Source organism: Prosopis cineraria, unplaced genomic scaffold (genome assembly GCF_029017545.1).
Source record: "Prosopis cineraria cultivar Desert tree isolate PC_DT_omini unplaced genomic scaffold, ASM2901754v1 PC1, whole genome shotgun sequence".
NCBI lineage: Eukaryota > Viridiplantae > Streptophyta > Magnoliopsida > Fabales > Fabaceae > Prosopis > Prosopis cineraria.
Window position 1 is genome coordinate 11,871,137 of NW_026555332.1, and position 20,929 is coordinate 11,892,065.

The 20,929-nt window shown below is 33.4% G+C and overlaps 1 protein-coding gene across 3 annotated transcripts; it reads left to right on the plus strand.

The window, feature by feature from the left end:
* Window positions 1-3,439: 3,439 nt before the first annotated feature.
* On the plus strand, window positions 3,440-20,148 carry LOC129320751 (phosphatidylinositol N-acetylglucosaminyltransferase subunit A). Of its 3 annotated transcripts, none has more exons than XM_054966332.1 (10): window positions 3,440-3,963; window positions 4,922-5,058; window positions 5,535-6,107; window positions 6,531-6,599; window positions 7,302-7,456; window positions 16,370-16,460; window positions 16,748-16,864; window positions 16,940-17,043; window positions 18,923-19,013; window positions 19,681-20,148. In XM_054966332.1, exons 2-10 carry the CDS (start codon window positions 4,939-4,941, stop codon window positions 19,768-19,770), a joined length of 1,410 nt encoding a protein of 469 aa, XP_054822307.1. In that variant the 5' UTR covers window positions 3,440-3,963; window positions 4,922-4,938; the 3' UTR covers window positions 19,771-20,148. The 3 variants fall into 3 exon arrangements, with proteins under 3 accessions (XP_054822307.1, XP_054822315.1, XP_054822323.1); XM_054966340.1 differs by having other exon boundaries at window positions 3,440-3,945; XM_054966348.1 differs by lacking the exon at window positions 6,531-6,599.
* The last annotated feature ends 781 nt before the right edge of the window (window positions 20,149-20,929 follow it).

Genomic DNA, 20,929 nt, shown 5'->3' on the forward strand with positions numbered 1-20,929 from the left:
TTCAAAAGAATAATTTTTTATTAATTCAAACAACTTTCAATTTGCCAAATTGACTTTTGAAAAAATATATCCAAATACAAATTTCATTACAATAATTGAGTTTTATCAAATTGACTTTTTTTAAATAAACTTTTTTCAAACTAACTTTCGACAAACTAAAAACCAAACACACACTAAGGTTTTGACTCTTCCCTTATCTAGAGGGTTCTTCGCAAGGTAGAGTGATGTCATCAATGACATTCCCTTTCTACCAAAAGCTAGGTTTGAGTGAGAGATTGTGTTGGATATTTGTGTTAGATGGTGCTAAAATCAAGGTCAGTGAGTGGGTAGTTTTACGAAATTCTAGATGCTATTTTGGGGACTTTTGAAATCAATGGAATGATAGAGCTTTTCTTTGGTTGAAATTGTGATAGACTGGCGATGGCAACTTTACTTCTTTTGAGGAATGAGCATCTTGCAAGCATCATTGATGTTTCAATGGGTATATGATTGCAACGATAATGGGAATTAACCTAAGACAAGGGGATTTAACAGTGGCTATGGTTGGAAACTACTCTTGAGAGATCAATGGCTTTGATATTGGCCTGCATTATAAACCTTCTTGATATGATTCCTTTATATCTTCTTTTAGCCTTGCTCTTGTGGATATGATAGGGGATATATCTCAAGAAGTTGATGTTTGGTTTAGTTTTTCACTTAAAATGGATGAAGTTCAAAAATCTTAGTTTATATGTCTTCTCCGGCAATTTGATAAAGCTAGATGTAACTTTTTGTTCAAGCCAAAACTTATTGATCTTACAAATTTTTTCTCAGTTTACTAGTGTTTCTTTGACCAATCACTAGGATGCTAATAATCTATATCATATAGGAGGTTTTGAGCATGGCAAAGATAATAGAAATTTAAAGGCTGCTAATGCCTTACTTGTTGATTAGTTTGATGGTCTTATCTTTGTTGCGGGGGTACATGTTAGAGTTATTATTAGAGGTAGTTTTGAGGTTATGAGGAATTTTGCAGGATCTTATCCTTATACTACATGGGATATATTCAAGCTTAGGGAAGCAAAATATGCTTTTAATTTTGGAAGAAATTTGTATGAACTTTCTTCCATTAACAATTTTGCTTTGATTTTTCCAGTCTCTTTGGTGAAGACATGCTTGTAGGAATGCTAGCCTAAATAAGCAAGCTATTGATGCAAGAAATATGGATGCTAATAATGCTGAACTAGGGGGTTCGTGTATATTTAGCGTTAGTGTTAATGAAGTTGAAGCCATGTAGACTAGTTTGAATTAGTGCATTAAGATTAGCTTTTACCATTTTGTTGTTGATTTTGTTTGCTTTCCACTAGTGTAGATTGTGAATTTGATGCATACTTGGTATGAGGGGAATAGCTTGACACTAGTGGAGAGATTGATGAGTTACTAAGGCTTCAAATGGGACCTAAGACTTACTATTGCCATTGTTAATTGTATTGCTCATGCAACTTATATAGGGAAGTGCTCTAATGAGTGGGTTTTGATACCCTCTTCCCACATGGCATCTATCCTAGCATGTGATTATTCTAGGACCTTTGTAATGTGCCTTGACATTATCAAAAATTCATAGTACATTACACACATAATGCACTATTAAGGTAATTAAGGGTTAATTGACCGTGATAACTTACTATGATAAGAAAGGGTTAACTAAATTATTTTGAATCATTTAAATTTGAGATCTCAATAAAAACCCTTTTTAAAATATTGGTTGAACTCAACATATGATAAAAATTAGAGTTTAAAACACATAGAAATTGTATGGGGATTAAATCATAAATAAATAATTGCATCTAGGGAAAAGTTGTAATTTCTCCAAATATGGCCCATTGGATGACATAAAGAGCAATGCCTCTCACTATGTCATATGCCTCAGTATGGCTACCACATACTACAACGCATTATGTAAATCATCATAGCTTTTTATTGTCATGACAACAAGACAAGATTAATTTTCAATATGCATTATTTCTCTATCAAATTTTTGATTGAAGTAATTTAAATACTTATACAAAGTTAACTCAATTATTTAGCTAATAGTGCTATTTTTATTTCGAAAAGGATACCCCATTTAAAAGTTACACTTCTGAATGCAAAACAGTTATTTTTCTAAAATTCACTTGCATCCAAGTGCCCCAATTTCCAACCAAGTGTCATTAACCTCAACTAAGGCTTGAACTATCTCCAATAGCTTAAATAAAAATTTTCTAACTCGAGCTTTGTCAATACCATTAAGTCTCTTGAGGATCTTATTTTTCCTATAAGGAATATTCCCAACTTTGTTTGAATTCCGAAGTGTCGCTTCCTTTTCAAAAGCTGAATTTTTTTTCACCCCAACTACTTGAATTCCAAGCCCGTTGAATAATACCAAGGAAATCCTCCTCAAGTTTCTAGGTTGCTTGGCATCTGAACAGTCTTATAGTATTTCACATGGGTTTGGCAGTAGAAGATTTGATATGCAAAGCTTTGTGGCCTGAACCGAATTTTTGAACACTTTGAATGATGGAAAAGAAGACGACCAATCGGCATTACCAAACGCCCAATCAATCATTTCCTTAACAAAGTTTTTCTTCCAAATGTCCCCGTCTCCAACTGACATAATATATGATAATTGACAATGATGTAAACAATCATTAAATTGTTTTATAACAATTACATTTGGTTTAGCCCCCCAGTCTCATCAGGATCAAATAAATAGCAATTAAAATCACCAGCAGCAATCCATGGTTCAAGAATATTATTACTCAGGTTGCACAAATCCTACCGAAGAGATTTACTCAAGTTGTACAAATCCTGAAAAGTAAATTTGCATTTTTTTTTAGAATTCAATATTATTTGGTTAATAAATTTTACCCACCTCAACTTCTGAAAAAGCATATTCAATTCAAATAGTCATAAAAGTGAATTTTTTAAATGTAATGGATTGAAACTTTTGATAAGCATATTCAACTTTTTTTATTGATATTTTATAATCTCTATATTCAATTGCTTGGGTTTTGTAAAAAAGAAAAATTTAAAACAAAAATTGACTATAAAATAATTCTTATGGTGGCCTTATAGGTTAAAGTATTTGGTTAAAATAATATTTTAATTTTTTTTATATAGATAAAAAATAGCATTGGTCTATTGAATTTGATTTTATATTCTTATTATTTAATATATCAAATTTTATGTTATTTAAATTTTTTATAATATTTTTAATATATCATATTTATATAATAAAAATTAAAAATTATTGTAAATCAATATTCTTTTTAATAATTATATATATATAAAATATTTTATTATATATAATTCAAATACAAATCTTTTTATAGCAACTCTTTTTAATTAAACTGATTTTTATTGAATTAATTTTTGACAAATTAACATTTAACCCTCCACCGTCAAACACTGACAGAATTCCTAAACGGCCGCTAATTGCCAAACGCAAATGTAAAAATCGAAGAACTGTGACCGGCGCTCTTAGCACCAGCGTCTTCTCCATTCCATTTGTCGCCGGCGCCGCTGCAGTGAAGTCGAGGCTTGCGCTCTCCAGTGAAGTCGCCTCTAGTCCGTGAGTGAAGTGTGAGTCCGTGAGTGAAGTCGCTAGTCGCCTCTCGCTCGCGAGTCTCGCCTGTCGAAGTTCAAGACTCACCATCATCTCGGTTGAGTCGTTCTCGTCGGCTGGAGAACAACGGCGCAGGGATGACAACGGTGGTCGGCTGGAGAGAATAGGGGATCGCGAGCTCAACTGTAGGGAGACGATTGTACTGAGAGGGAGGGGGAGAAAGGGGGGGAGGGAGATGGAGAGCAGTGAGGTTGAAGAGACAATTGCACGGTGAGAGACAGAGGAATGGGCATTTGAGCGCAGGTCTCTGCTCTAGATGATCGTGTTCCTCCACACTCCACAGTCCAGTCCATACTGCAAGTGTAAGTGTAAACTGTGAGGTGTGTACTCGCATCCAATACAGATCACTTAAGTTCATTACACATGTATTAACAATTAGAAAATGAGCTACTAATTGTGTGTACCACTTCACGGAGCTATGTGGAATGGTTCTAGTTGCCAGCTTCTCACTGATTGCCTCAAAAGATATATCATCCCTCAACACACCATATTTTAGTTTTCTATGATCCACTAAAGCCCTTAGGCATAGATCAATGTTTACAAAATAAAATAATTTTTTAAGCTCCTTTCGTGACCACTGTTGTTGCATCTTGCTAACCAAAGGCGGGCCCATATTACAGTCAGTGGGTGCCCCCACTGAAATCTTTGACATATGCATAGTTGATATCATACCCTTCAAATTTTTGTTTGCCTTAGTAAGCCAAATGATTCAGACAACTCCTTTAAGCCACTGAAGAATGACAATGATAATACTCCTTTAATAAATTTTGGCTTCTTTTCTTTTGGCCGGATTTAGTCCAACATGGGAACTTTTTGACAGGGATTCATTAAACTGATGTTGCTGAAAATTAAGTTATGTTGATGAGATACAAATTGTCAGTTTATTGTCAGTATGCAGTTGGAAAGCAATGTATTTTCTGTTGTAATTCTAAAATTTTTATTTGAACTCGTGTTTGTTAATTTGTGGATGAGGGATTATTTATTCATAGAATATCTGCAAGCTTGAAAGTTTGTGGTTAACCATTTACCATCTCGTATTCATTGTGTTTTATTTTTGCAGGATGTTTTTGATGGTTTTAGTGAGTCTGTATTAGATATTGTAATGTCCAAATCAATGTTAAACTTGAATTGTTCATTTTTTTTTTATTGTACTTGTCTAAAGCTTCCCCCCCTCCATTTCTCTCCATTATATCTTGTCACTCAGCCAGTGGGGATTCACTTCTGATTAAGGGTGGTTTTGTTTTCATATCCTGCTTTATTTTTATTTACTTACTGCAGGTTCTTGAAGCGGTTTAATGGGTGATCATCAAAAGCATAGAATTCTAATGGTTTCAGATTTTTTCTATCCCAACTTTGGTGGCGTGGAGAACCACATATATTATCTCTCCCAGTGCCTGTTGAAGTTGGGTCACAAGGTTAGAGAACAAAATTTCAACATGTTCCTAAGATGTTCAAATCTTAGGTCATTGATAGGGTTCTATTACAAATGGTCTTTGCTGCTTGAGAGTGCAAGGAATGGAGGGGAAGTTTGAATATTACTAAAACAGGTTTTCTACCTTTATTCTCATCATGGAAGCCAGAAAGTAAGATGAATTTCCCATAGAGGTGTTACTGTAAAAGTACAGAAAATAAGTTGTCTTTTGATATACATTTGTATCTTTTTTATTTTGTTCCATCAAATTTATTTATTTAAATTAGAATTAGCATATTGGGTTTTGGGAAAAACTAGTTTGTATCTTTTTTATTTTGTTCCATCAAATTTATTTATTTAAATTAAAATTAGCATATTGGGTTTTGGGGAAAAACTAGTTTTCCATAATTTTCAAATTATCCTTGCTCAGTGTGGGTAAAATTAGTTGTTACATGAACTTTTTAAACTATGATTTTTCAGGTGGTGGTTGTAACACATGCTTATGGAAATCGTTCTGGGATTAGATATATGACCAGAGGCCTGAAAGTCTATTATGTACCATGGAGACCATTCTTTATGCAGAATACGCTACCAACAATTTATGGGTTAATGCCAATTATAAGGACCATCCTCATTCGAGAAAAAATAACCATAGTGCATGGACATCAAGCCTTTTCAACATTTTGTCATGAAGCTCTGATGCATGCAAGAACCATGGGATACAAGGTTGTGTTTACAGATCATTCACTGTATGGCTTTGCTGACATTGGAAGCATCCATATGAACAAGGTTTTGCAGTTTACGTTGGCAGATATAAGTCAAGCCATATGTGTTTCACATACAAGCAAGGAAAATACTGTGTTACGGTCAGGTTTGCCACCAGAAAAGGTTTTTGTCATACCTAATGCTGTTGATACTGCCATGTTCAAGCCGGCAGATGAGCGTCCCAGTAGAGAAGAGATTGTTATTGTTGTTATAAGTCGATTGGTTTACCGGAAGGGTGCTGATTTACTTGTTGAAGTCATTCCAGAAGTGTGCCGCTTATATCCCAATGTGAGTTATTAAAGAGATTGTTAGGTTACCTACAACAACAAAAACGAGCCAAATCCCATGCCATAGTGAAATTTAGAAAATCCCTGCGAATGATTGAGATTGAACATATTCTTTTAAAATTAATGGACATTTAATATCTTTAGGCAAAGCACCTGTCCCATGCTGCATTTAAATGAATGTGTAGGAGTAAACTACCATTTTAGTTCCTTAAGAGATTTCTATTTCATCAATTTAGTCCTTTGAATATTTTTATAAATAGACTCTTATGGCTGTAGTCCTAGTTTCAGTATTAACATTAATTGATGCCCATAAGAAAGCGGGAAAAATAGTTCTGCTGGGTGTCATTGCTTTTTATCATTTCCAATTTTTGACGGCTAACAACATGCACTAGAGCATCTATTTCAAACCCTGTAATTAAAACAGATGATTGAATTGGAAGAGGGGAGAAGTCTTCAGACTGTCATATTATGGTCATGCTCAGAATATAATGAGGTAAACTATATTCAATTTTGTAAAAAAAATGTTCTCCAACATTGTTGGGGGAAGATTTCCTTCTTGATTCTTAAAGGAAGCAAACTTCCAAAAAAAAAAAAAACGAAGAGAAGAGAGAAAGCAAGCTCAAGCATGCAGCACATCTTTCCAATTTCCCTCCATTTCTCCAAGAGCGTTTCCCTTAGAACACTCATGTGACCAAAGCCATAGTGAGGCCATAGACACAACTTTTTCCCACGACAACAATATTATGGTTGGAGAGTTCAGCATTGTTTGTGGCTTGACATAATACTACATTATTCAATTTGTTGAAGTGGGCTCTATATATATACCTACAGAATGCTATTTTTGGAAATTTGATTACATGGTTTGATGTTAACCTGCACATTTGTGTAGAACTTAGTGGAATCAGATGTTCACATGTATCATGTATGTCAGCCATGAGATATGAAGGTTTTATTTGTTAACAGAAACTACTGAACCTGTGGAATTTGGTGATTTTAAGGACTCCCTGTATATTTTTATTTTTCAGTGTTCTTCTTGTTCTTAAGTGTTCATTATTAGTGCTTTAAAGATATTTTTTATGCTGGAGCCATATTCAATAACCCATAAATATATCGCTGTTAGAATGAATTTTGGTATTTAGAATAAGAGTGGTTACATGGTCATGGAATTTCAAAAGCATGGCTAATATGATTTCAGGTCCGTTTCATTATTGGTGGGGATGGAGCAAAGCGGGTGCGGTTGGAAGAGATGAGAGAAAAGCATTCTCTTCAAGATCAAGTTGAAATGTTGGGAGCTGTGCCACATGACCAAGTTCGTTCTGTTCTAATAACTGGGCATATCTTCTTAAACAGGTATAATTTTCTTGGATGTTCCCTCTTTTCTTTTTCAAGTTTTGATTACTACTTTTGATGTGAAGCTTTTATTCTGATGTGATAGTTATAGTTATAAGTAGAAATTGATACCTGTAATTGGAGTGATTTTCCTTCTTAGATGAGTGCTGAGGTTCTTAGGTTTCACTAGTTGTTATGTAGCTGGCTAGTACAAGTTTTTATGTTTAGGTTCTTGCACCATCAAACCAAAAAAATAAAAAAAATCCAATTGTTCTCTCCATTCTTGTTGCTTCTAGCTTTAAATGGCATCTTTAGGAAGTAAATGCTAAAAAATCTGTCTCTGTTTGGGGAACCTACCTTTTGGTCTTTTATTCTCTGAGGCTGTTGCAACAGTTTTTCCTCTTTCATATGTTTGAGAGTAATAGTGTAATTGTTCGGTTTATTTAGTTTTTAAGGCTTGGAATATGACAAGTTAGCTGGATCAACAGATATTTAGACTTAAATATTCCCTTGTTTTGGGACCACAATATTGTGTCATTGATGGCGTGAGATGGCCCAACTGATCAAAACCTATCATAGAAGGGAAAAGGCAAGGGATAGGCATGAATTGGCAGAGACTAGGGGCAAATGGCATTGAACTCTGACAAATATAATGGAGGAAGAGAGTGTGTAGGAGTACAGTGGGATTGGTAGTGGAGAGTGCCTATTTGGGCCATTTTCTTCCAAAAAAACTAATGAGTTATCTGGGTTCAGGCTTGGCCTGAATTTTTTTTTAAGCCTATTCTGGCCATTTTTTTAAAAAAACTAAAGAGTTATCCGGCTTGCCTCGAATAGGCCCGAACAATAAAATTATGTTATGTTGTGAATCCTGGCCTTTTTAGCCCTAAACTTTTTCTGGCTTATTCGAGTCTGCCTGTCAGGTTTGGCCTGAATTACGGGTTTTACTTTTGATGTGAAACTTTTATTCTGATGTGATAGTTTTAGTTATAAGTAGAAATTGATCCTTGTATCCTATCAAAATAAGAAATTGATACTTGTAATTGGAATGATTTCCTTCTTAGATGAGTACAGAGGTTCTTAGGTTTCACTAGTTGTAATGTAGCTAGCTAGTAAAAGTTTTAATGTTTAGGTTCATGCACCATCAAACCCAAAAAACTCCAATTATTCTCTCCATGCTTGTTGCTGAAAAATCTGTCTTTGTTTGGGGAACCTACCCTTTGGTGTTTTATTCATTGAGGCTGTTGCAACAGTTTTTCCTCTTTCATATGTTTGTCATAAAGGTAGTAATTTGCGCAAGTCCGAATAAGCCCAAAAAATTTTATGGCCTGGCTTGGGAAGTTAAAAGATTTTTCTTTATTTCAAGCTTATCCGGGCCACTTGAATAAACCCAAAGAAATCCGGCCAAACTCAAACTTAAATGGGCTTAGCTTGAATGCTCGTATTCTTTTTTTTTAATTAATAAAATAATATAAAAAGTGAAAATATTAATTTTTTAAAATGAAATTGAAATTAGAGAAAAAAATGAAATAAAATCATATTAATAGGGTATTCGGGCCAGCCTGAGGAATCAGGGTCTTGCTTGGCCGTATGGGCTTTTTTCTTTATGGTTTGATACTTTAAGCTAGATCCGAATCAATCTGGTCCGAATTGAGCCTTATCTAAATAAGCCCACCCTGCCGGAATTACCAATTCTAATGTTTGAGAGTAAATAGTCGGTTTATTTAGTTTTTAAGGTTTGAAATATGACAAGTTAGTTTAATCAACAGATATGGAGACTCAACTATTGCCATATTTTGGGATAGTAATATTGTGTCATTGATGGGCTTGAGATGGCCCCACTGATCGAAACCTATCATGGAAAGAAATAAAGGCAAGGGAGAGGCTTGAGTTGGCGGAGATTGGGGGCAAATGGCATTGAACTCTGACAAATATAATGGAGGAAGGGAGTGTGCCCGAGCAGGGTGGCATTGGTACTGGATAGTGCTAGCCTCTTGTGTAACGTGGAGAGCCTGCTCTCTTCTGTTTTTCCTTTTTATGTGCTTGTTTGCTGTTATGTATGTGAGCAACTAAGTCCGTCCTTCATGCTTATACTGATTGGAGGCTTGCATGGTCATTTTGTTAAGGTTGTGGTCATTTTATTAAGGCTTATTGTTCTGTCAGTTTCCAAGGGATGGGTCGAGGAACATGATATAATCTTGATAGAATTGATTGCTGTTGTCTTAGCTAACAGTTACTCAGATGTTTACTACTGAATTGGCCTAAGGCTTCTTTGGGGAGGCTAGGCTTATCTGTCCTGTGCTCAACTCAGGGAGGGCTTTTTTTGGGCTGGCCTAAATAAGCCTGAACTTATAAAAAAGCCATTGTAGACAAGTTTGGGCCTAACACTTTCAGTCTTTGGGCTTATTTGCGCAGCCCGAATTTCAGAATTGTGAATTTTTTCCCATTTTTTAAACAATTTTTAATTGTTATATCAAGATAATTATTTTTTACTATAAAAAATGTAAAATATTTGTTTAAAACAAAATTTGGTTCTTAATATTTAAATATAAAGATAAAATGAATTTTAACTATTTTTTAAGTTCAATATACTCAAATTTATGGTCTCCTATTATAACATGAACGAAAATTTAAAGGATTAATTAATATCTACTGTTTTATATATATGTGTATATATATTTAAAAAAAACTATTGAGTTATTCAGGTCAAGCCCGAACTGATTGGGCTCGATTCGGGCCAAATTTTTTTTTTTTTAAACTAAAGAGTCATTCAAGTAAGTGTCAAGCTTGAACTTGCTTGAATTCTTTCCGGCCTATTCGGGCCATGGTTTTTTAAAGAGTCATTTGGGTATTCGGGCTTGGCCCGAATTGTTCCAAGCTCGAATAGGCTTGAACATTAAAAATATGTGATGTGAAAGTCTCATTCTGATGTGGTAGTTTTAATTATAAGTAGAAATTGATCCTTGTATCTTTTCAAAACAAGAAATTGGTACTTGTTATTGGAATGATTTCCCTTCTTAGATGAGTACTGAGGTCCTCATGTTTGTGTTTGTTTTCTGTTATCTAAGTGACCAACTAAGCTAAGTGCTTCATAGTTGTACTGATTGGGGGGCTTACGTGGATATTATGTTAAGGTTTATTGTTCATTCGGTTTCTTCATTTTACACCTGCTTCCCAGCAGACACTCCATGGGATGGGCTGAGGAACATGATATTGATCCTGATAGAATTGATTTCTGTTGTGTTAGCTAGCAGTTTCTCAAATGTTTGCTAGTGAATTAGCTTGCTCAAAATCTTTAATATGATACAATTCAACTAAGGCACGTCTTCTTCAAGCGGACCTGGCTTATTTGGGTTGGGCTTGGTTCGGAGAGGGCTTCTTTGGGTTGGCCTGAATAAGGGCATACTTTTAAAAAAGCCTACTTAACCAAGCCTGGCCTTAACACACTTGGGCTCCGGGCTTATTTAGGATGATCTGAATTCTCGAATTGCAATTTTTTTTCCATTTTTTAAAAACAAAATTTTAATTTTTACTTTAGAATTAATTATTTTTTATTATAAAATCTTCTTTTTGGAATACTTAAAAATATAGAAGACTCAATTTTTTTAAAATTTCAGTCGTTTTATTTAAAAATAAATATAAAATACATTTTAAATATTATTTTAAGTTATTTTATATTTGAAAAAAGAAAAAAAAATGTAACAATATAAATATTTTTTCTTTTTTGGAGAAAGTATTTATAATAATATACTCAAATATATGGTTTCTTATTATCAAATGAACTAAACTTTAAATGATTAATTAATATGTTCATACTTGTTGCTTCTCGCTTTTAACAGCATCTTGAGGAAGTAGATGCTGAAAAATCTGTCTTTTGTTTGGGGAACTTACCCTTTGGTGTTTTATTCTTTGAGGCTGTTGCACCAGTTTTTCCTCTTTCATATGTTTGTGAGTAAATAGTCGGTTTATTTTGTTCTAAAGACTTGAAATATGACAAGTTAGTTTGATAGGTAGGGGAGAGTGCCAGCATCTTGTGTAACGTGGAGAGCATGCTCTTTTCTGTCTTTCTTTTTCATTCTCATGTTTGTGTGCATGTTTGCTGTTATCTCTGTGACCAACTAAGAAGTCCTTCATTCTTATACTGATTGGGGGTTTACGTGGTTATTATGTTAAGGTTTGTTGTTCAGTCAGTTTATTCATTTTACACCTGGTTCCCTTCAGACACTCCAAGGGATTGGCTGAGGAACATGATATTGATCCTGATCGAATTGATTGCTGTTGTCTCAGCTAGCAGATACTGAAATGTTTAGTAGTGAATTAGCTTGTTCATAATCTTTAATTTGATGCAATTCAACTAAGCTAAGGCTTCATTGGGCAGGTCAGGCTCAAGTTGGAGAGAGCTTCTTTGGGTTGGCCAGAATAAGTCTGAACTTTAAAAAACACTGATATAGCCAAGCCCAGTTCTAACACTCTTGGTCTTTGGGTTATTAGGGATTGCCCGAATTCTAGAATTGTAAGTTTTTTTAGATTTTTTAAACAAATTTTATTTTTTTACAATAAAATTAATTATTTTTAATTATGAAAAATATAAAATATTCTTTTTGGAATACTTAAAAAATATAGATGACTCACTTTTCTTTTAAAAAAATTTGGGTCTTGATATTTAAATATAAAGGTAAAATATATTTTAAATATTTTTTAAGTTATGTTATGTATGAAAAATAATCAAAATATAAAAGTATTGATTTTTTTTATTTTTTTGAGAAAGTATCTATATTAATATACTCAAATTTATGGGCTCCTATTATAACATGAACTAAAACTTAAAGGGTTAATTAATATTTACTATATTATATATATTTTTTTAAAAACTAAAAAGTTATTTGGGTCAAGCCCTAACTGATCTTTATTTTTTTAAAAAAATAAAAAGTCATTCGGGTATTTGGGTCAAGCCCAAACCCGATCAGGCTTGGCCTAAATTCTTTCAGGCTTATTCGGGCCATTTTTTGAAAAACTAAAAAGTCACTGGGTATTGGGGTTGAGCTTGAACCCGATTGGGCTTGGCCTGCACATTAAAAATATGTGATGTGAAACTTTTATTCTGATGTGATAGTTTTAATTGTAAGTAGAAATTGATCCTGTATCCTATCAAAACAAAAAATTGATACTTGTATTTGGAATGATTTTCCTTCTTAGATGAGCATTGAGGTTCTCTTGTTTGCTTGTTTGCTATTATCTCTGTGACCAAGCTAAGTCCTTCATGCTTATACTGATTGTAGGCTTACGTGGTTATTGTGTTTAATTTTTATTGTTCAGTCAGTTTCTTCATTTTACACCTGACTCCCCTCACACACTCCAAGGGATGGGCTGAGGAACATGATATTGATCCTGATGGAATTGATTGCTGTTGTGTTAGCTAGCAGTTACTCAAATGTTTGCTAGTGAATTATCTTGTTCATTATCTTTAATATGATACAATTCAACTAAGCCAAGCCTTCTTTGGGTGGGCTGGGCTTATTTGTGCCGTGTTCAATTTGGGGAGGGTTTCTTCAGGCTGGCCTAAATAAACCCAAACTTATAAAAAGTCCAGACAGGCAAGATTGACCCTAACATTTTCGGTCTTCGGGGTTGTTCGTGATAGCCCAAATTTCGGAACTGTAATTTTTGTTCCATATTTTAAACAAAATTTGATTTTTTTACTTTAAAATTAATTATTCTTATTATAAAAAATATAAAATATTCTATTTGGGATACTCAAAAAATTATAGAAGACTCAATTTTTTTTAAAAAAAATTTGTCTTTGTGGAAATATATAATATTTAATGTAAATATTTGGTGATTATTCCCGCAGATATTATACGATCATATAGGATCAGATTTATTAGGGAAGTTTTGATTTTATTCTCTATCATTGTAAATCCCTTCTTTCTCGGCCCAAATCATGGCTTCCCTTCTGTATATTTTCTGTCGACACCCACTGAATAAAATAAGTTCAGTTTTGCTCATTTATCTTCAGTCTTAATATTTAAATATAAAGTAAAATACATTTTAAATATTTTTCAAGTTATGTTCTATATGCTAAGTAATAAAAATATAACAATATTAATATAATTTTTTAGAAAGTATCTATATTAATATACTCAAATTTATGGTCTCCTACTATAACATGAGCTAAAACTTAAAAGGATTAATTAATGGAAGAATGACAGAGAGGTCCCAAAAGGATCAATTGATTCAAGGTAGGTCCTAAGTGTCAAATTTCATGATTTTGCTACTCAATATTTCAATTTTACAACTTCGTTGTGATGAATTTGCAACTTGTATTACAAATTTTAACAGGAAAAATAAATTCTTTTATTCTTCAACCATGTTAAAATTTGAAAAACAAGTTACAAATTCATCACAATACAGTTGCAAAATTGAGAGATTGAATTGCAAATTTTTAGAGTTTGGCACTTGAGCCCTAGCTTGAATTAATTGGTACTTTTGGAACCTTTTTGTCATTCTCCCATTAATTAATATCTAATATATTACATGTGTGTGTGTGTGTGTGTGTTTTTTTTTTTTTTTTTTAAAAGAACTAAAGAGTTATTCTGGTCAAGCATGAACTGATTGGGCTCGGCCCAAATTGTTTTGGGCCTATTTAGGCCTTTTTTAAAAAAAAAAAACTAAAGAGTTGTTTGGGTATTTGGGCTTGGCCTAAATTGTTTCGGGCCAATAGGTCTTAACATTAAAAATATATGATGTGAAACTTTTATTCTGTAGTAGAAATTGATCCTTGTATCCTATCAAAGCAAGAAATTGATACTTGTTATTGGAATGATTTTCCTTCTTAGATGAGTATTGAGGTTCTTAGGTTTCACTAGTTGTAATGTAACTAGCTAGTAAAGTCTTTATGGTTAGGTTCTTGCACTATCAAACAAAAAACTGCAATTGTTCTCTTCATCCTTGTTGCTTCTAGCTTTAAATGGCATCTTTGGGAAGTACATGTTGAAAAATCTGTCTGTGTGTGGGGAGCCTACATTTGGTGTTTTATTCTTTGAGGCTGTTGCGACAGTTTTTCCTCTTTCATATGTTTGAGAGTAATACTGTAATGGTCGGTTTATTTAGTTTTTAAGGCTTGAAATATGACAAGTTAGTTTGATCAACTGATATGGAGACTCAAATATTGCCATGTTTTGGGATCGGAATATTGTGTCATTGATGGGCTTGAGATGGCCCCAATGATCGAAACCTATCATAGAAGAAAAGGGGCAAGGGAGAGGCATGAGTTGGCGGAGATTGGGGGCAAATGGCATTGAACTCTGACAAATATAATGGAGGAAGTGAGTGTGCTGGAGTCGTGTGGGATTGGTACTGTATAGTGCCAGTCTCTTGTGTAACGTGGAGAGCCTGCTCTCTTCTGTATTTCCTTTTCATTCTCATGTTTGTGTGCTTGTTTGCTGTTATCTCTGTGACCAACCAAGCTAAGTCCTTCATGCTTATACTGATTGGAGGCTAGGTTATTTTGTTAAGGTTTATTGTCGTGTCAGTTTCACCATTTTACACCTGATTCCCATCAAACACTCCAAGGGATGGGTCGAGGAACATGATATGATCCTGATAGAATTGATTGCTGTTATCTTAGCTAGTAGTTACTCAAATGTTTGCTACTGAATTGGCTCGTTCATGATCTTTAATACGATAAAATTCAACTAAGCTAAGGCTTTTTTGGGAGGGCTAGGCTATGTGTGCCGTGCTCAATTCAGGGAGGGCCTCTTCGGGTTGGCCCAAATAAGTCTAAACTTATAAAAAAGCCCTTGTACACTTTCAGTCTTCAGTCTTATTGGGGTAGTTTGAATTACAGAATTGTGATTTTTTTCCATTTTTTAAGCAAAATGTAATTTTTATATTGAAAGTTAATTATTTTTGTTATAAAAATATAGAAGACTTAATTTTTATTTTAAAAAATTCGGTCTTAATTTTTAAATATAAAGATAAAATAAATTTTAACTATTTTTTAAGTTATTTTACGTATGAAAATAATGAAAATATAACACATTGATTTTTTTTTTTTTTTGGGAGAAAGTATCTATATTAATATACTCAAATTTATGGTCTCCTATTGTAACATGAACTAAAATTTAAAGGATTAATTAATATCTACTATATTATATATATATATATATTAAAATACTAAAGAGTTATTCGGGTCAAGCCCAAACCGATTGCGCTTGATTTGGGCCATTTTTTTAAAAAATAAAACTAAAGAGTCATTCAGGTATTTGTGTCAAGGCTGAAGCCGATTGGGCAATTCAGGCGTAAAGAGTCATCTGGCTATTTGGGCTTGGCCCAAATTGTCTCAGGCTTATTTGGGCCAGCCTAGGTCCGAACATTAAAAATATGTGATGTGAAACTCTTATTCTGATGTGATGGTTTTAATTATAAGTAGAAACTGATCCTTGTATCGTATCAAAACAAGAAATTTGTAGTTGTTATTGGAATGATTTTCCTTCTTAGATGAATACTGAGGTTCTCATGTTTGTGTGCTTGTTTGCTGTTATCTCTGTGACCAACTAAGCTAAGTGCTTTATGCTTGTACTGATTGGGGCCTTACATGGTTATTATGTTAAGGTTTATTGTCAGTTGGTTTCTTCATTTTACACCTTGTTCCCATCAGACACTCCAAGGGATGGGCTGAGGAACATGATATTGATCCTGATAGAGTTGATTGCTGTTGTGTTAGCTAGCAGTTACTCAAATGCTTACTGGCGAATTAGCTTGTTCATAATCTTTAATATGATACAATATAGATTTTATGCGTCAAAATCTTGAATTTCAACAAAAATACTGAGGAAGAACTGTATTTACTGTTACCTTGCTTGTAAAATTTTTGTTTTAAAAAATATGATTTATTTGTACCTTCTATTCATTCTTTCTTGTCCCCTATTGTTGCAGTTCCTTGACGGAGGCATTTTGCATAGCCATATTAGAGGCTGCTAGTTGTGGATTGTTAACAGTTAGCACTAGAGTTGGAGGTGTTCCTGAGGTATGTATCATTGATATTCTCTCTGTACTTGTTCAAACTGTGAACATATGTGTCTTTGAATCTTTTTTTTTTCTTTAATCTTTCGAGGGTTTTTGTTATGATAGAGCACAATGGCGTCTTACAATCCATGTAGCCGACCCCATCTAGTGAGATAAAGGCTCGTTGTTGTTGTTGTTGTTTGTAATCTTTCGAGGGTTTTTGTTATGATCTTAAGTTTCTTACCTATTAATCATTGTCATAATAATGTCACACTTGAATTTGGGTCGACTTTATTTTTTTGTTTCTAGGTTTTGCCAGAGGACATGATTGTTTTGGCGGAACCTGATCCTAGTGCTATGGTGCAAGCAATTGGTAGAGCAATCTCTATGTTGCCAGAGATTGATCCACAAGTCATGCACAAGAGGGTGAATTTCTAGTTTTAAGAGTCTTTCTCTGAGGGAGTGAATCAGTTTCTTATTTTTCACCTGTATTTTATGCAGATGAGGGAGCTCTACAATTGGCATGATGTTGCCAAAAGGACTGAGATTGTATATGACAATGCTCTAAGGTGCTCCAATCAAAATCTGCTGGAACGTCTTTCACGGTACACTCGGAATATCTCATGTGAAATGTAACTAATGCATTATTGTAGTAGCAAGTTTGTTGTTTATTGAGTTTAATTTTGTTATTTTGTTAAATACTGGAAAGAAAACAAATTTTTTAATTTTGCCAATACTGGTGTAGCTAGATATGTAGTTCCAGTTTAGAATTGGGTCGATTGATAGATGGTTTGGTAGTTGGCCTAACCTACTAGACCCGTGATAATTCGGAAGTTAGCTAAGATTGTCATGGGCTCAAGTCCTTGACTAAATTTGTATCAGATACTTGAGATGTACCCCTTCCAGATTACAATAAAAGTCATTATTAACTAATTTACGTTTCTCAAAAAAGGTTGGTTAAAATTTTTATTTTCTAAAAATTTACACATCTTTCCAATTGTGTCCTTGAGTGTAATATAGTATTTAACTTATTCAAAATACCCTCGTTAAGTACTCAATAAAGTAAGGGTGTAATTGGAAAAAAATGTATGGCAATGGCACCTACCCAATGCCTTATATTTTGGACTAAGTAAAGATTTTAAAAAAATGACTTATATTGTGGTTTGGAGAGGGTAATTCAAGTCCCTGACTAAATGAGATGCAAATTCCTCTCATACACCATCTATATGGTGTGACAACTCATGAACTGTGGCTTTAGCTGCCATTCCTGTATCCTGTAGTGGACACTAAAACCAAGATATGGTGCTAAATTTGCATTTCATCAGAATAATGAGGACAGATGGAATATTGCAGGTTAACTTAGTTTTTTCTGTAGATCAGTGGAAGATGACCTGCTCATGAAGGCTTCATCTTATGCTAGGTTTTCCTATCTTAGATATAAGTCAAGTTTATTTGCGCTAGAGGAGCTAGCTGTCCCTAATGAATCTTTGTCTTGTGGTAGTGAAGCTGATAGTTGTCTTCGTGTTATTGTCATGTACAGATTCGTTTTTGGCTTGCTGTTGTTTGAACCGTCCTCTTATTATTTTTCTGTTTTTTTTTTTTTTGCCGTGAATATATGATAGAGGTAGAAGAGAAAGAGAGAGATGTAGAAGGGAAATAGAGAGAGAGAGAGAGAAGAGACTAATTCATTTTCACAAGATCCCATTATATTTCTAAGACCCTATTTATAGAAATATAACTAAATGCCCAAACTACCCTTACATCTCTGATTTCTCTAATTAACCTTACTAATTCTAATGTATCAATATACATACATTCGTGCGTATAGAGAGAGAGAGAGAGAGAGAGAGAATGAAACTTTTGGTTTTTTAAGTTTGTTTTAGCTATTGATTTGGTTTGAAGTTTTATAACCATACACAATTAGTTCTTATGATGTTATTTTCCCTTCAAATCAAAAGAACGAACTGGCTATGATTTGGAAACTTTAGGTACTTGGTTGATCACGATGAAATTTCAAGAACCAAATTGATGATTGAGTCAAACTCAAAGGATCGAAAGTTTCATTATCCTCATATACAAGACCCATGATAATTCAGTGAATAGCTAATAAAGTCAAGAGGTTAACTCAGTGCCAAGAACCTTTGGTTCAGTTGGCATGGGGGCATCCTTGTGATGCTCGGATTGTGGGTTTGAACTGTGCTTACAAATGTTTCGACATTTGCCTACAAAAAAAAAACAAAGAAAGAAAAGAAAGAAAGAGCGAGCGAGCTTAACTCACTGACAATATGTGTCATAAAATTCAGATTGGAATATTAATAAATCCTCTTGGTCTGTGATTCTCTGTTGACAGAAGATTGATCTATTGTTTAGGAAGGACAGGAGTCTGATTTTATTTATAAATCTTCCTCTTCACCGAAAGAAATATTGCTGCCATCTTAATGTATCATATTTCTTGGGTTGCTGATAGCCTAGTATCCTTTTTAGGTACCTGTCATGCGGATCATGGGCAGGCAAGCTCTTTTGCTTAGTTATGATTGTTGGCTTTTTGTTATGGCGTCTATTGGAACTATGGCAGGTAGGATGGTGCATTGGTATGTGTTTGGGAGAATTACAGTTTGAGGCCAAAATATGAATCTAATTTTAATTTAGGATAAAAAAAAATTCAATAAAGGACCAAAGATCCGTAAATAATTTTACAATAATATTCTGAAAAAGGTCATGGGTTCAAAACTCGTTGTTGATATGGGGATTTTGTTAGTGAGTGATTTGTAAGTGCCTTTGTAAATATTTTTTGAACCTGGAAGCATGCCAATGGCCATTAGTGCCTTGGGACCAGGACCCAACTCATCTTAACTTTTTTGTTATAAAATATATATATTCTGAAATTTGATGATGATATTCCAAAATTTGATGATAATATTCTAAAACTCTGTTACTGTCAAATTGTAGAATATCAGTATCAACTTGGTTAATGATGACCTTTGGTTCTTTATTAAAACTATTGGTGCCAAATTTTAACATTAGTCTTTAGGATGCCAATTTTTGGAATATCAGCATCAAATTGTGGAATATCAGTGTCAACTTATTCAATGACCTTTGGTCATTTTCTCGTTTTATAATCCTAGTCCGAAACTGAAATTAAATTCTTCTTTCGGTCTCAAACTGTAATTTCCCCATGTGTTTTGACATTTTCAATTTTGTTTCTGTGGTGATTTTTCACTTTTCTTGGGTATTTCCATTAGCCTGCAGATGAGATTGAGGTGGTGCCAGATGTTATTCTTCCCGACAGCCACCATGAAGAGATTTTACATCAATCAAAGCCAATGAGATGAAGAGCACGATACAATAATGTTGGAGTAAATCCTATATGCTTTTTCTTGAGTTTTATTATTGAAATTATAGGGACATCTCTTTCATTTTCAATAACTTGTACATACCTCTCATGAAACAAGAATATAAACCACATAGCTTCTTTTAAAGTTAAGCAATCGAAATTTCTTCTAAAAACAAGGAATATTTAGTACAGGTATTTTCCGTGCTTGTTTGTTTATCATTACATGAATGAATATTTATTTTATTTTCTAGGAAAGTTTAGAATTTTATTAAATTTATTTTATTTTTTGTAATTATTTTATTGTGAAATTAGGTTCTTTAACCTAATTTTAAATTAGGTTTTTGAGGTTCATGTTAGTGTTACTTTAATTATTGCACTTTGGATTGTATAAATGGCTTGAAGTTTGAAAAAAAAAAAAAAGAGACAATTGGCTCAGAGGGCAAGGAATCTGAGTTCCCTTAACCATCAGCTTTTGGATTCGATCTCTAATGTGATGGGAATGGAAAAAATATGTTTGGAAGAGCCACTTTTTTGGGGGCCTAACAATGCTCGAATTTGGATTTGTTGGGGCTGTCAGCTTTGGATATTGAATTGTTATACCAAAAAAAAAAATTCTATTTAAATTTTGAATTGAATGGTTACATACTTACATATAATGGTTCAAAATGTCTATTTTAAATTTTCATAAGTTAGGAAATAATTATAACAATTCTGAGTTGGATTTTCAATTTCATAAATACATGTTCATTATATACAATAATAAGCTAAAAAATTAGGAGGGCGAGCCGACCTTTATAAGACGTGCATAAGTTCTTATATTTTGAAATCCTATTCTGAAATTGAAGACTTTTGCTGGAAATATTTTAGTTTTAAAAATTCAAAAAAAATTAATTGGCATAATCTTAAATTAAATAAAAAACCTTATAACTAAAATAAGTAAAAAAAAAAGTTTCAATAAAATCCCATCGTTTTGAGCTCCAATTTCATTTTTGTATTTGAATGGTGGTTTAGCCATCTTGACCAACTTAGGTCTTAAAAACATTGCCCTTATTTATTACTCCGTCTGATCTTATTTGTAGACTGTAAAATATATTATATTTGATAATAATTAAACATTTTTTCAATTTTATTTTTATTAACATAAAAAATATTTAATA